Below are 14,181 nucleotides of genomic sequence, written 5' to 3' on the forward strand. Positions count from 1 at the left end.
CATAGCCACTCTCTCCAAGACGTCCATCTCATAGCCAGTGAAGCTACACTGCTCATGATCGGCTAAACATCAGAGGTACCAGCACACTCCGACTCTCCAGTCCTCTTCGGTCTTCCATGACCATGCCGGGGCCAAAGGCGGTACCCAGGTCCCGGCCTGCAAGGAGCCTGCACGCATTGGCCTCACCCACGCGCGGCGGCTTCTTGCCGTGGCAGAATTCGCGGCTTAGCTTTGTCAAGACCGCAGCCTTGGCCTTTTGCAGGGCGCTTGTCCGCGCCGCGGCGTCCTCGGCGAGCAGCCGGTGCGCCTCCTCCTTTTCAATATTGCGCTGAACAGGAGAGATGCCCTCGTCTGGGTCTGAAGCAGCGCTCCGCCTCCTAGCAGGGTCATATGTGGTGGGCTGGAGGAGGACGGGTTGGGGGTCTGAGGCGAGGATGGGGGCTGTGATGTTGGGGACGGGAGTAGAGGGCCGGAAGTCGTCTTCTTCCAGTGATGGACGGAGTCTGGGTTTGGATAGCTTGTGGCGATGTGAGGGAGAGGGCATTTCAGGGGCATCGCCATCTTCGCTGCGATGCTTTCTCCTGCGGCGACGGGAACGCTTCTTTCTGAGCTTCGTGCTAAAGCTCACTTCTGATTCTGTAGGCGCTATTTGAAGAGGAGCAATGAACTCGTCTTCGAGGGGCAGCTCTTCGATGACATCTCTCTCCAGGTCGTCAAAGGGAAAGCCACCAAGGTCCATATCCAAGAGCTCGCGGCTAGCAGCAGCCACTGCGGCACTGGGGCTTGGTAGATGCTCTGAGCTAGGGCTTGTGACAAGACTGCACTCGGATGGAGTAGCCAGGCTGCTGCTGCGAGACCAGGCGTCGTCGGTATCAATAGGCGCCAGGACGTCGTCCCAGTTACCATTGTCGGCGAGGACGACACTCTCAAAGTCAAACTCCTTGACTGTTGGACGGTGAGAGTTGATAAGGGTGCTCAACTGGGGCGCGTTCATGGTAGAATTCCGGATCTGGAGGTAGCGCAACTTGGGGAAGTGAATAGGTCCTCTTGTTGGGGGTGTAGGCAGTGGTGACATAGGGGATGTGACTTCGTGGAAGAGCTTCCTTGAGGCGCGAGGAGGCGCAAACAAGGGGTCGGCGGCCAGGGCAACGGGGCAAGGTCCCTTGCGGCCAAGCCAGGTGAAGGCAAACTTCTCAAGGTTGGGGGCAAAGGTGCGGATGTACTCGTCGATGATCTTGAGGTGATCACGACCAGGGGATGGTCCGTAAAAGTCCCAGGAGTCAACAGAGATGGAGAGCTTGCGGATCTGTCTCCAGCGACGGCCGGCTGAAGGGACAGTTCCAAAACCATTGAGATGACGGAGGTAGTTGAAGGCGGCGGGGTGAAGGGAGGAGAGTGAGAGCTTGTTCAGCTTGGTCAAGGGGGCACGCTCAAGTGAGATACGCAAGCTGATGAGGGCATAGTCGACAATATCGCGGCGATATCGCTCTCTGGGGTCCTGTCCGGGACATCGAATAGTGAGATGGCGCATGTTGGTCAAGTTGCGCATGGCATTGATGAAGCTGGGCACGTTGGTGGCGGCGTGGAAGAGAGGAGGATACTGTTGGGTGAGGATGTCGCCAAGCTCAGCGTTGGCGTACTTGGGCCGGGACAGGACAGAGCCCATGCTCGTGTGAGGCGTGTACAGGAAGCATATCTCGTTACCAGAGACAGGATGGATGAGAGGAGGGAGGAAGGTAGCGTCTGAATGAGGCAGGTAGAAAGTGAGATGTTCGATGTGGTGACCGATACGGGCGAGGGCAGCAACGCGGGCAGGTCTGGTAAAGGTCGAGGCTGAGAAGGAGACGTGGACACGAGTGAAGAGGCGCTTGGTGACGAGGTTGCAGCAGGCAGATGAAGCCTGACGGACGGCGCAAATGTCTTCGGTTGAGAGGTGAGGGAGGAGGGAGTCTTTGATGTGATCGCTCCTCAAGAGGGCGAGGAAGAGCTGTTCTGTTGATGAGGACATGTTGATAGCATGTCGCGGGGGAAGAAGGCTCTGATGTTGATGTCGGTTGGCGATGATATGTTGTTGTTGTTGTCTTGATGTTGTCCTGGTGTTTACGTATCGATCCTCGTCTTGAGAATTGCCGGAGATGAGTATGATAATGATGTAAAATGGTGTGATATCAATGTTCAGGAGCCGAACAGGCACAAGATGGTTTGAGGCTTGACTCTTGGGAGGTAGACGTCCTTTACCCGTTGTCAGCTCTCAATTGAGCAGGACGAACAAGAAGGTAGTCGTCGCAAGAGACTCAAGGTGATAATTGTCAAGTATGGAAGCAATGTCGCAGTGTCAAAGAAGTTGAAAGCAAGTCGTCTTAAGTTGTGGAATACTACATCAAAGAGAGAAGGGGTCCGGCTCACGAGCGCCGGGTCCGGGCGGCCGAGATATATCACCTCATGTCCCTTCCTCAGATCAGCCTCGCCTTTTTCCACCTTTGGACCTGCAAGATCCAAAGAGAGAGGGGGCGAGCGAAGCGAACGGGAAAAATGGGATTCCCACCAGCCATGCCCAGTCTCTTGACTGCTCTAGTGCCGAAGCCCTCCTGCATTGGTGCCATCGCGAGAGGGCCGCCTTCGCCGGGCGACGACTGGTCCGCGGTGACTCAGGCTGCAAAGCTGCATGTCGCGGGACCCCGGCAGCAGATGCGGCTTGGTGGAGCACGAGGATCCGTCGAGGTTCAAGCTTGAGAGGAAGGCATCGCGCGTTGGAGGACTGACCGACCGCGCGCTGCGCTCGGGTGCTGATTGGCCAGCTCACCGTGGTGCCTCGCGATGGCTTCTCCATGGAAGAACATGGCGGTGTACTCGAGGGATACCCGCAGACCCCGTCTCTGCGCTGCAGTCGAGTCTCGTGGCATGGTGATCGATGGCCACTCGGAAGGCCTTCTGCAGGCTCTTTTCCTGCAGAACCCACGTCACCACACTGGCCGTCTTGCCCCTCGCCGTAAAGTCTACTCCGTCCTCGGTCAGGCCTCCCGGATCATCACCAAGTATCCCACAAGTACCTTCGGATGTTTATCGATGGATCTGTAGGGCCCAAGGTTGCAGCGCTTCCCCGAGTGTGGGGCCGTCACCCACCCGCGCCTTGGAAACATGCATATGGCATCTGGCCAATCGTTTCCGTGTCCAACGACGCGACAGACGCGTTGTTTCAACCAACATTGTCGCGCTGTGATAGGCTCATTCGTCTACTGTCGACTTCAACCGCGATAGACGAGTTCGGTCCAAGCGGGAATCGAGTCTCTTCCAAGAGACGGGACGGGGCGAAACGAAACAAAACGAGACGAGAGGGGGATGCTACGCTACGCCCATTCTGCTGGGCTAGGAGAAACTCCAGTTCTCGTTTTGGAATCTGTCAGGTCCCGATGCTGCTGAATCTAGGACTGTCAAACAGACACTTGGCTCCATACGACATGAGCTCCCTCCCGTCGAAACCAAGCTCATGGTCGATCAAGCGCAAATCATCCTCGGTCCCCTCGCAGTCTAGATGCAAATGCGCGACACACACACAAGTCCATTCGGATGCGTCACGTCGCGCCACAATGATATCCATCCATTCGCCTCCATCCGTCCATCCATGTCCGTCCCATCACATCGCCTATCCTTGCTCTGCCCAGCCCAGCAACAACTAGGTGACTGATGATCCACTAACCAACCAACCAACCCTTCTTCCCAAATCGAGCAGATGGATGAAAAAGCCGCAAGCCTAAAACATGCATCCCCATTAAGCTTCTTACCAACGTCCCTGGCCTTCTCTGTCCTAGACTTCTCCACCTGAGTGGCACAGCCCCCAGTGGCTCTTCGCTCTCCGTCCTCGAAACGCGTCGAAACATCTCGTGGCACGCTATGTTAGTCCCTTTTTCTCCCTGAAAGAATTCCTACCTGGGCCCTAGGTTGATGGGGTGCTGTGCTTGGTCCCCTTGTCACACGGTCCCAGTCATGATGCCTCGAGCGTTGTCCAATGCCTTATACCCAGATGGCTCTTGTTCATCGGCAGACCTTGTCCCATGTCGTCGGAGGGCTCCGAAAGTCTGGTTTGATAGTTTTCATCTTGCAAGAGTTGCCTGATTCTCAAAGCCTTTGCACTCGCAGGACAAGAAATATGCAGTATACCATCCAAGCGATGCTCAAGGCTTCTCCTTTCTTCCTGCTATTGCCCACCCTCAGACTCTCTCCCAGGACATATTTTGCACATGACCCTTGTCATGGGGCCGCATGGGACAGAGGCACATGCCATGTGCCAAGTGGTATCAATGAATGTAAATTCCCCGTCTATGATGTCTCCCCCTTCAACTCGCTGTCCGTGGTATATATGCAAAGTTTAGCAACATCATGCTTGCCTCGAGTTATTGGATCTGAACCGAGGAGCCTTGACACAACCAAGGCCTGTGTCGTTTCAGAAAGCTTTTGTTGATTGCCGTCGCCACATTCAAAGTCTGTCTGTGGCAGATGGTGGGTATCAAAGTCGCCAGCCCCAGTCATCCATCCAGTCCAGACGAGTCCCGCTTCGGCGAACGTCTCGGTTCTGGTTTACCAACCAACTCCCGTAGCACCCTCTGCTGCGAGGAAACCGTTTCGTCGCCTCATCGTCTCCTGCTCCGCACCAACCATCTCCGTCATGCTTGATCCCCAATTAGAATGGGGCTCTATTTTCCCCTGCCCCTACCTCGTCCACGACCTCCTCGTCCACCGCGTCCGCCACGCCCACCTCCTCTAGGCCTTGGCCCCTGAGGCGCGTTGCCGTTGTTTGGCTGTCCACGGGAGCCCTGCTGAGGTGGTGGGGGTACATTGTGGTAGTCCCTTGCGGGAGGTTTTCGAGGAAGCGAGGGGGGAGGCGCTGACGGCTGCGATCCGTACGACGAAACACCCGGTGGAGGAGGTTGCCCATAAGCTGTTCGAGGAGGTGGCGGCCCAGGCGGAGGAGGTCCGGGGGGGAGGGGAGGCTGGACAGGCGCTCCGTTCTGTCTTCCACCTCTCCCCGGTCTGCCATTTTGGGAGTTCCCATTCTGCGGCATCTGAATATTACTGGCCATCCGAATCTGTCCCAGTTGTGCTCGCTGCTTGATAGGCCTGTGGCCCAGAAACTCCACATCCGAGTCGTCACTTTCTGAGTAGTGAACGTTTGTCGTCCGCGCAGCGTGGCCGCGGATCTTGAGCTCAGGAGCGCGCGTCGTCTTGCCGGTTTGCAGCCCTCCTGCCGTATCCTCGATAGCAGCCAAGCCACATTCAGGGTCAATGTATTGGTCGCGGTTCTCGATCGACCAGGTGGGGTTGGGTACAATATCGCGACGGCGCTTGCAATCGGCAGAGAAGTGCACATCACTCCCACAAAGGGAGCAGGACGCCGGGATAGACACAACCTTCTTGATCGTCAACGCGTCTGGGTGAAACGATCGCCATAGCAGTGTACAGTGTTCCTCAAGGTGGTCTGCCGAACTGCACACTGCGCAAGCAAGCCCTTCCTCCTTGGTCAATGCCAGCTTCTCGGTGCAATGAGCTGCCCGGTGGCCCAGTTGGCGGCACTTGTCGCATCTTTGTCTCGTGGGGCAGCAGATGTCTGCATGTTCCAGACTTCCACAAGATGAGCATATTAGCGTCGGGCAACTGGGTGCCAGGTGCGTACTCCGACCGCAGAGAAGACACATCTGAGTAGGATCAGTGGCCGAGGGGAAATATCTGCGCTGCTGCTCCAACGCTTCCGATCCAGAGGGGACGTTCCTCTGGGTATCGATTGGCGCATTGTGCGTGTTTGAAGACCCTGATGTTTGCTCTGCACCAGATGTTTGGTTGCCATTTGCCAACCCTTTATCCAAGGATGACGACGCCCCTTCATTCGCGTTTGACGCGGCTTCTCCGCCCTGCTCCTGTTTGCTCAGGGTAGGTTCGTATTCGACTTCGCTCTCAGAGTTGGCCGCATCTCCGTCGTCCGCAATCTCACCCTCGCTGATACTAGAAGTGCGCGAGTGTTTGCGCTTGCGGCCAGTTTCTTTGTTGGGCTGTTTAGCCAGCCAACCGCCAAGTGTTCCCTGCGAAGGTCCCTTTGGCTTCGGTGGCTGGAGGCTCTCCAGGAGAGCAGCCAACTCGCCTGTGCTCTCAAACTCTTTCGCTACCTGCTTAGCACTTCGTCGCTTCTTGGGCTTCAAGCCCGCATGGTGCTCGATATAGTTAGCATACGCGGCCTGGGTCAAGGAAGGCGTGATAGCATGACTCTGTTCAGAGTTGAGGCCGTGAAAAGCCCGTACCCAGTCCTTGAACCGATTCAGCCAGGAGCCCTGCTTGCCAGTGAGGCCAGGAACCTGGAAACTAAGCTCGCCTCGCTTATAGACAGGAATTTCACCTGAACTCTCAAGCGCCGACTCGCTCGGCGTACTTGCTTGCGTGGAGGACTTGTTTGTGCCTGTTGAATCTCCCGTAGGCTTCGATTGTTCAGTCTGGTCTCCAAGTTGTGGAGATGAGTTCCCTTTTGTAGAAGATGCCTTGTCTGCATCGCGAGAACCCTCCTCGCCGACTTGGGCATCTTGGACATCCTCTGCTTTCACTCCTGCAGGCTCTGATCCGGCAGTTGCTGTCAGATCAGTCTTCAGTCGCTTGGACTCGGGTGCCGTTGTCGATGGTGAATCGTGAGAGTTTGGCCCTTGAGCATCGTCCAGTGACCTCTTCTTGCTGACCGGGACAGCCTCATCGTCGCTAGACATGAGGTTGATGACCTCACCGGGATCAAATTCCTTAGATGGCATCTTCGGAGAAGCAAAGGTGTATGTGAGTGCAATGCAGCAAAGGAATGAATCCCCTACAATCAAGCTAGGGGCAAAGGGTCAGAGGTTTGCAAGAAAGGTTTGTCAAGCTCCTCAAACACTCTAAAATCCCAAAGCCTGAGGCTTCAGCCTCGGAGAAACGGCTCCAACCGCAAACTCTCCAACGGCTCGGCCAGATGAAGGTTCCCCACAACTAACACCTAGTAAAGTCTCAATCAACAATGTCCAGACAGAAATAGAAGGGTGAGACGAGTGTATTTATCCCAGTCAAGGTCTCGCCGAGAGGTGGTGCGATAGATCCAGGCATCCACAGCCTGCACTGGCACATGGGAAACAAGGAGCTTCGAGCTGAGATAGGTTGGTAGGTAGGGGTACATAGATGCACGTACCCGTGATGCTGCCGGATGTGAAGCCACAATGCTTGGTTTTCGAGGGCATGTGCTGAGGCGGCGAGTGAGGGAATGAACGCGCCTAGTGGCCTCCCAATGCTTGACCCAGTGAATTGAGAATCGAGCGCTGCAAATGAAGTGCGCTGAACAGGATTTGTTGCGTCAGGGGAGAGATGCGAAATGAAAGCTGTGATGCTATCGATAACGATGAAAGACTCGACCCTGTTTTGCACAAGCCAGCCAATCAGAGGAGGCTACGAGTGTCTCTGCAATTGGCAGTTGCTCACTCCGGCACTATCCCCGAGGATTACCCAGCAACAATCCCTTGCTCACACTCAATGCCCCCGGCCCTGTATGCTACGACAAGCATGCGACGTCAGCCGATATTCAAGATCTCGCGCCGACTTTGTACGTGCTCAAACGTGGCAGTGACTGATGCATCAGACGTCTATTGTTTGATGCCCTCGTCAGCTTGACGGAGACAAGAAGCGGCCAAGCACAAGTCGGTCAGAGTAAGACCCATGCTTCTCTTGCTGTTTGGCGACATTGACATGCCATGCCACGCCATCTTGCCGTATTCTGTTTCCCATCTCGGGTAGCCCAGAGATTTTTATATCACATTGCAATCTCGCGGCGAAATCTGGGCTCAATCTCTTCAGATCTCGCTTCCATGCTTTTGCTCCCTTTCCACCGGTTCGTCACCGTTTAGTGAATCATTGCATCCTAAAAGCTTGGCCCAGCCTTCGCATCGTTCAATCTCCAGATTTGCAGAATCGCCATCTAGTCCAGAATCTCCGTGGCATATCGACTCAGCATCGACGCCGGCCCTTTTAGTGCTTCGTCGTCCGTTCCATTCGCCGATCACGTGTGCCCCAGAACATCTGGAGCAGTCTGGAGCGCTTGGCGTCCCAGGCCAGATATCACTTGACTCGCCTCGCTCTGGGGACAATTCGGCCACTGTTGCCCTCTCCGGACTTTGAGACGGGAGAATCCCTGCTCTGGTTGAACGGTTGGTCTTATTTCTGGACACCACGAGACGAGAGATTCCCCCGTGCTACGGTCCCCTAGAATCCCCTGAAGCTTCCCCTGGGCCAACCCCACGGACTAACTATCCTCCAGCGAGCTACCGCTGCAAGTTCGCCCGCTACGCCCGCTAATTTCAGCAACCCCTCCCCACCCGGAGCCTGGTTCGTGCATTGCGTGTCCCTTCTGGTGGTCCGGCTCCTTTCGTGAGAGTGGCTCCTCCTGGCTCAAAGCTTCCACATCTGCTCCTGCTCCTGCTCACGGGGGGAACTTTGGATCTTCCGTTTCGGCTTCCCGTCTCGTCCTTGCCTCGACTTCATTCGTGTCCTTCTTTTCGGCATCCATTCTTATCTTCATTTCCAACCCAACCCGTCGCGTCCGACCTCTCTGTCTCATTATCTAGCATCACCATAAGCATCTCGCCTCTCACTTTGCCCTTGCATCCGCCTCGCATTCGCCCCCGGACACTTTTCCGTGACATCATTAGGGGGAGCCGCTGCAGCTGCATCCTCATCTCTCTCTCAACTCAATCCAGAAAAACCGCCTGTCTGCCATCATCGACAAAGGCAGTGCAAAGCCCGAGCATCCGCCTCGTTGCGAGCCGTCCTCTCCCGCCGATCCCTCCCCTCCTCCCGCTTCACGCTTTTGCGTCGAACCCCGTCAATACCGCCAAGCTGTCTTCCCCAATCTTACTTCAGCGCACCGTCTCCTACGACGCGGGTACCAAACCTCCGCGCCGGGGCAGCATCTACCTCAACATGCCCGACCGAAACACGGCGGCCGGCGCTCGGAGGAGAAGGTCTAGCAGCATCCTCCAGGTCTACCATGAGCCTCCCGAGACTCTCGAGCAGATTAGCGACCAGGCTTCCCTCCCTAACCTCAACGCCAACTGGACCAACGCCAAAGGTATACCTGGCCTCCACATTCTGCACTTTGCTTCACTTCGGGCCGCACGCTGACATGAACCTTGCTGACAGGTGCCTGGACTATCCACATTGTCCTGATCGCTTGCTGCAAAATTATCTACGATGCTCTCCCTGGCGTCTCCCAAGAGACCTCGTGGACACTGACCAACATGACCTACATGTTTGGCTCCTACATCATGTTCCACCACGTCCGTGGCGTTCCTTTCGACTTCAACAGCGGCGCCTTTGACAACCTCAACATGTGGGAGCAAATCGACAATGGCGCCCAGTACACGCCTACCAAAAAATTCCTTTTGGGCGTTCCCATTGCCTTGTTCCTCGTCAGCACTCATTACACACATTACGACTTGACCTATTTCATTATTAACTTGCTTGCTGTCTTGGGTGTTGTCATTCCCAAGTTGCCGTTTGTGCGTCCCCGCCGTCTCAACCCTTTCCCAGCCGTCTGCCTGCATCAGCCAGACTGCCTATTAAACTCTATTCTTACATGCTAACGTGTCAACAGAGTCATCGGATGCGATTCGGGCTCTTCTCAGGTGTTCCGGAGGATTAGGAAACGGATGAGGAAGCACAATGACTACTACTACGGACCGAACTTGCTCGACTGGCGTCAGGGGCGTTAGGGAAAGATTGTGTTTGACAAGAAAGAGATTGGGAGATATCACAAAATACAGAATGGGGATGGAGAATGTGCATATTAATAGCGAGCATTATCTGTTACGCGACTGATGGCGCTAGGTACGGTCGTTCAGGGGTAGCTTCGGAGACAGCAATTGGATTTGGCATCAGCAACATTTTCTCAACATTTTTCCCTTCGCACGACCGGTTACGCATGGACTCGCACGCAATACGTTCATGGCGCTTACTGCGGCTGCTATCATGACGGATGACATGATGCTGTTCTCGGCGAATTTCGCAACGTATGGATCATTCAGTCGGGACCACAAGGGTTGAACAGGCTTGAGCGAGAGCGCCATAGAAGTCTATGGACCTATCAGGCTCTTCGGAAATCCTACCTGGCGTGAACTGAGAAGTTGAGGCCGCAAATCATGACGAATTGTGGTGCGTTCAAGGGAACCTGGACTTCCCCTCGCTCGGTTCAACAGCAGCAAGTGGCTAGAGTCCAAGCAGCATTGGAAACTGGTTGCTCAACTATATGACAAGATGAAAGTTATAAGAAGAGGCCAAATTGGCTACTTCTCCTTGAGGGTTCCTCAGCTTTCTTCAACCTTGGACAGAGCCGAGACAACGCTCTCCCCATTTGGTGCACTCAGTTCCCCCTTCTTTATTAAGTTAGTTTTTCATCTATATCACTATCCTACATCGATATTCACCATGAGGTGCAACGTCTTGGTCCTCTTGGCCTTGACGAATGGCCTCGCTCAGGCTGCTAGCATTGGCCGGCATGAGGATTCCATCAAGGTCCATGGACATACACATGGCAGCTCCTCTGAGCCAGACGTCAAGGCCGCCATCAAGGCTGAGGCTGACGGTAACCAGCTTGAGCATGAAGCCATAGCCCGGATCAAGAACAAGGGCAAGGACCAACGTGTTGATCTCCTCATCAAGAACCCTGCGGGAAAAGGCGAGACTCTGACGGCGGAAGTGTTCACCCCAGGCACCAACCAGAAGGACCGGAAGGAGTCAGACCCAAGGGGCCAAGAGACATCCCAGGACGAGGATGCGGTTGAAGAGGCAAGGGCTGCTGCTCAGCGCGAGCAGCGTGAGATTGAGTGGAGGCAAAGACTTGACAAGGAGGTCGCCGAGGCACGCAAGAAGGTTGACGAGCGTGAGCGTGAACGCAAGGAAAAGGAAAAGAAAGAAAAGGAGAAGGAAAAAAACAAGGACAAGGACCACAAGAAGGGCGAACATGATCCTCTTCTCCACGTGGACCCCTGTGAAGGCGTTCACCACCATGGCTCTCATCACCACCACAACTCCTCTCATCACCACCACCATGACTGCCATAGCCATAGCCATCACAAATCTCATCATCGCCATGGCTCTCAACATCACCATGGCGGCCATAATCACCATGACTATCATCATCATCACAACCATACTGGACATCACCACCACGGCCACAAGCACGGTCATCATCACGGCCACGGTCACGTTCACGGTCACGAGCATGGCCACCGACACGGCCACGGACATGATCATCGACATGGGCATGAACATGGTCATCGACACGGCCATGAGCACGGCCACGGCCACGAGCACAGCCATGGCCACAGGCATGGACACCACCACGGGCATGGCCATGATCATGGACATGAACACGGACATGAACATAGGCACGGTCATCACCATCATCATGGACATCATCACCAACATGACCATGGACATCACCACCGCCATCGTCATGGTCATCAGCATGGTCATGGCCATAGCCACGGTCACAGCCACGGGCATAATGAGCATCATCGACACCATGAGCACCACGGCCATCACCATGGACATGGTCACGGACATCATCATGGCCATCACGGCCACCACAGTCATGATGCCAGTCATCACGGCGGTCATCACGGCGGTCATCACGGAGGCCATCACAGCCATCACGGTGGCAACCATGCTGGAGCTGGTACAGGCCACAACAACCATCATGGGCATCATGGAGGCCGTGGCGGTAACCGTACCGATGCTAGCAACCACAGCGAGGGGCATTACGACTACACTCATACTCCCAAGTACTATGATCACACGCACTACACCACTCATGAGCCTACGCTGAGAGCCGACTGTTCTGGTGGCAGATGCAACCGCAAGCCCTGCTGCAAGTGTAACGGCCACTGGGCCCAGCCTGGCTGCTGGCACTGCAAGAATCATCAGGAGTTCCCTGGAGACAGCTGCCCTACCACCACTACCACCACCAATACTCGCTTCAGCACCAGGTACTCAACTACCACCCGCACTGGTGCTCCCACCTACACCACCACGACAAAGCGCAAGTATACAACCTCGACCAAGACCTACGAGCGCAAGAGCACCACCACTATTGCCCCTCAGATCACCAAGGCTCCCAAGCCAGCAGAGGAAGCCAAAGGCATCGAGGTCCCCAACTGGCAGCCAAAGAAGGATGGCAAGGGCTACAAGGTCCCACAAGGTTACGATGGCCCCATTCCTAAGAAGGAGAAGGAGGCAGCCAAGGAGGTCCTGTTGGAAATTTGCGCCAAGATCGAGAAGGGGGAGTACAAGTCTGACAATGTCTGCGAGAAGATCAAGGTGGAGTACAAGGGCGAGTACAAGGATGAGGACATTTGCGAGAAGATCAAGCACTGCCCACCCTATGGCAAGGCCCCTGCTCCAGCTGCGGTCCCTGAAGACATTTGTGAGAAGGTCAAGAAGGGTTACTACAAGCGTGAGGAAGTTGTCTGTGATCAGATCCGAAAGGGACTGTACACGGGTGACTACAAGAAGGAGGAGCCTTTCTGCAACAAGATCAAGCACTGCCTACCCCCCTATGTCCCTGCTCCGGCTCCGGCTCCGGCCCCAGTCCCCGAGGACATTTGCGAGAAGGTCAAGAAGGGGTATTACAAGCGCGAGGAAGTTGTCTGTGATCAGATCCGTAACGGCCTGTACACAGGTGACTACAAGAAGGAGGAACCTTTCTGCAACAAGATCAAGCATTGCCTGCCCTACTACGCCCCTACCCCAAGGGATGACATCTGCGAAAGGGTCAAGAAGGGAGACTACAAGCGCGAGGAAATCATTTGCGTTCAGATCCAGACGGGTCAGTATACGGGCGATTACAAGAAGGATGAGGTCGTCTGTGAAAAGATCAGGCACTGCCTACCGTATCATGCCCCGGCCCCCGTTCCCGTTCCCGCTCCTATTCCCGCGCCTGCCCCTAAGGAGGACATTTGCGAGAGGTACAAGAAGGGCGAGTACAAGAAGGAAGAGGACGTCTGCGTGAGGATCCAGAAGGGTGAGTACAGGGAGGAGTACAAGAAGGAGAAGGATGTCTGCGAGAGGATCAAGCCTTGCCAGGAGCATCACTACTACAAGGCCCCAGCTCCGATCCCCGCGCCGGTCCCTGTTCCTGTCCCTGCCCCCGAGAAGTACAAGTACGAGGTCAAGCCGGAGATCGTCTACAAGCCCGAAGAGAAGGTCTTCTACAAACCAGAGGAGAAGATCATCTACAAGGAGGAAGAGAAGATCGCCTATAAGCCGGAGGAGAAGGTTGTCGTTAAGCCTGAGGAGAAGATTGTCGTCAAGCCCGAGGAGAAGGTTATCATCAAGCCAGAAGAGAAGCCTGCTCCTGCCCCTGTCCCCGCCCCGGCTCCAGTTCCGGCTCCGGCTCCAGCCCCCGCACCCAAGCCCGCCGAGGAAAAGCCCGGCGCCAAGCCGGAGGAGAAGAAACCAGAGGAAAAGAAGGTGGCTACTGTCACTCCGGAAGAGAAGAAGCCTCCTTCCGAGGGCAACGCCTTTTCTGGAGGTAAGACGTTCCGTGCTGGCGATGACAACCCTCCGGACGTCCCGTTGACCGTGTCCACCTCAGCATCGAGCCACGCCGCCGCCATCTCGACCGCCGGTGCCGTCTTCTTTGTCGTCCTCAATCTGTTCCTGTGAACCTGAGTGGATAGACCAAGTCAAAGTCAATGGGAGGGGTGGAAAAGTTAGTTTTCTGATGCGAGATGTTTTGGGGCACGGCTTTATCTTGTCGTTATAATGGTAATGGACTCTGGGATGCATTTAGTAGGTAGGTAGGTAGGACCTAGGGAAGAAATAGACGGGCCCTCTAATTGATCGTGGTCTCCTCTTGATGCATGATGATCATGTCAAGTCAGCCTCGGATTGCAAATTCCCCCGTGTCGTCCGGTGATTCGGTCGGCCGAGCATCGGACATGCTGCCGATGGTAGGCGTGACTTGGGCTCGCTTCGTCAGCCGTGAGGAGAAGGAAGACAGAAACAAACGTCATTTCCCACATGTAGAAGATATAGGCCTTTTAACTCCGAGCCACCGATGTCGATGGTGTGGACTGCCACTGCCAGCCGTGTAGCTTTTATTGGTGGGCCGGAAATCGGCATTGAGGTGGG

The 14,181-nt window shown here is 55.3% G+C and overlaps 4 protein-coding genes across 4 annotated transcripts; 2 read left to right on the top strand and 2 right to left on the bottom strand.

Annotated features, from left to right (window-relative positions):
- Positions 1–52: 52 nt before the first annotated feature.
- On the bottom strand, positions 53–2,008 carry NCS57_00744900 (uncharacterized protein; the record flags this gene model as incomplete). The annotated part of the gene is made up of 1 exon (XM_053057299.1): positions 53–2,008. One exon carries the CDS (start codon positions 2,006–2,008, stop codon positions 53–55), a length of 1,956 nt encoding a protein of 651 aa, XP_052913494.1.
- Positions 2,009–4,691: 2,683 nt separating this feature from the next.
- NCS57_00745000 (uncharacterized protein) lies at positions 4,692–6,782 on the bottom strand (the record flags this gene model as incomplete). Its single annotated transcript, XM_053057300.1, has 1 exon — positions 4,692–6,782. One exon carries the CDS (start codon positions 6,780–6,782, stop codon positions 4,692–4,694), a length of 2,091 nt encoding a protein of 696 aa, XP_052913495.1.
- Positions 6,783–8,439: 1,657 nt separating this feature from the next.
- On the top strand, positions 8,440–9,761 carry NCS57_00745100 (uncharacterized protein; the record flags this gene model as incomplete). Its single annotated transcript, XM_053057301.1, has 3 exons — positions 8,440–9,118; positions 9,190–9,544; positions 9,644–9,761. The coding sequence occupies exons 1-3, from the start codon at positions 8,971–8,973 to the stop codon at positions 9,759–9,761; spliced, it is 621 nt and encodes a 206-aa protein (XP_052913496.1). The 5' UTR covers positions 8,440–8,970.
- A 712-nt stretch (positions 9,762–10,473) lies between these two features.
- NCS57_00745200 (uncharacterized protein) lies at positions 10,474–13,713 on the top strand (the record flags this gene model as incomplete). The annotated part of the gene is made up of 3 exons (XM_053057302.1): positions 10,474–11,035; positions 11,109–11,776; positions 11,833–13,713. 3 exons carry the CDS (start codon positions 10,474–10,476, stop codon positions 13,711–13,713), a joined length of 3,111 nt encoding a protein of 1,036 aa, XP_052913497.1.
- Between the last annotated feature and the right edge of the window lie 468 nt (positions 13,714–14,181).

The sequence above is a fragment of the Fusarium keratoplasticum genome, chromosome 5, assembly GCF_025433545.1.
Source record: "Fusarium keratoplasticum isolate Fu6.1 chromosome 5, whole genome shotgun sequence".
Classification (NCBI taxonomy): Eukaryota; Fungi; Ascomycota; class Sordariomycetes; order Hypocreales; family Nectriaceae; genus Fusarium; species Fusarium keratoplasticum.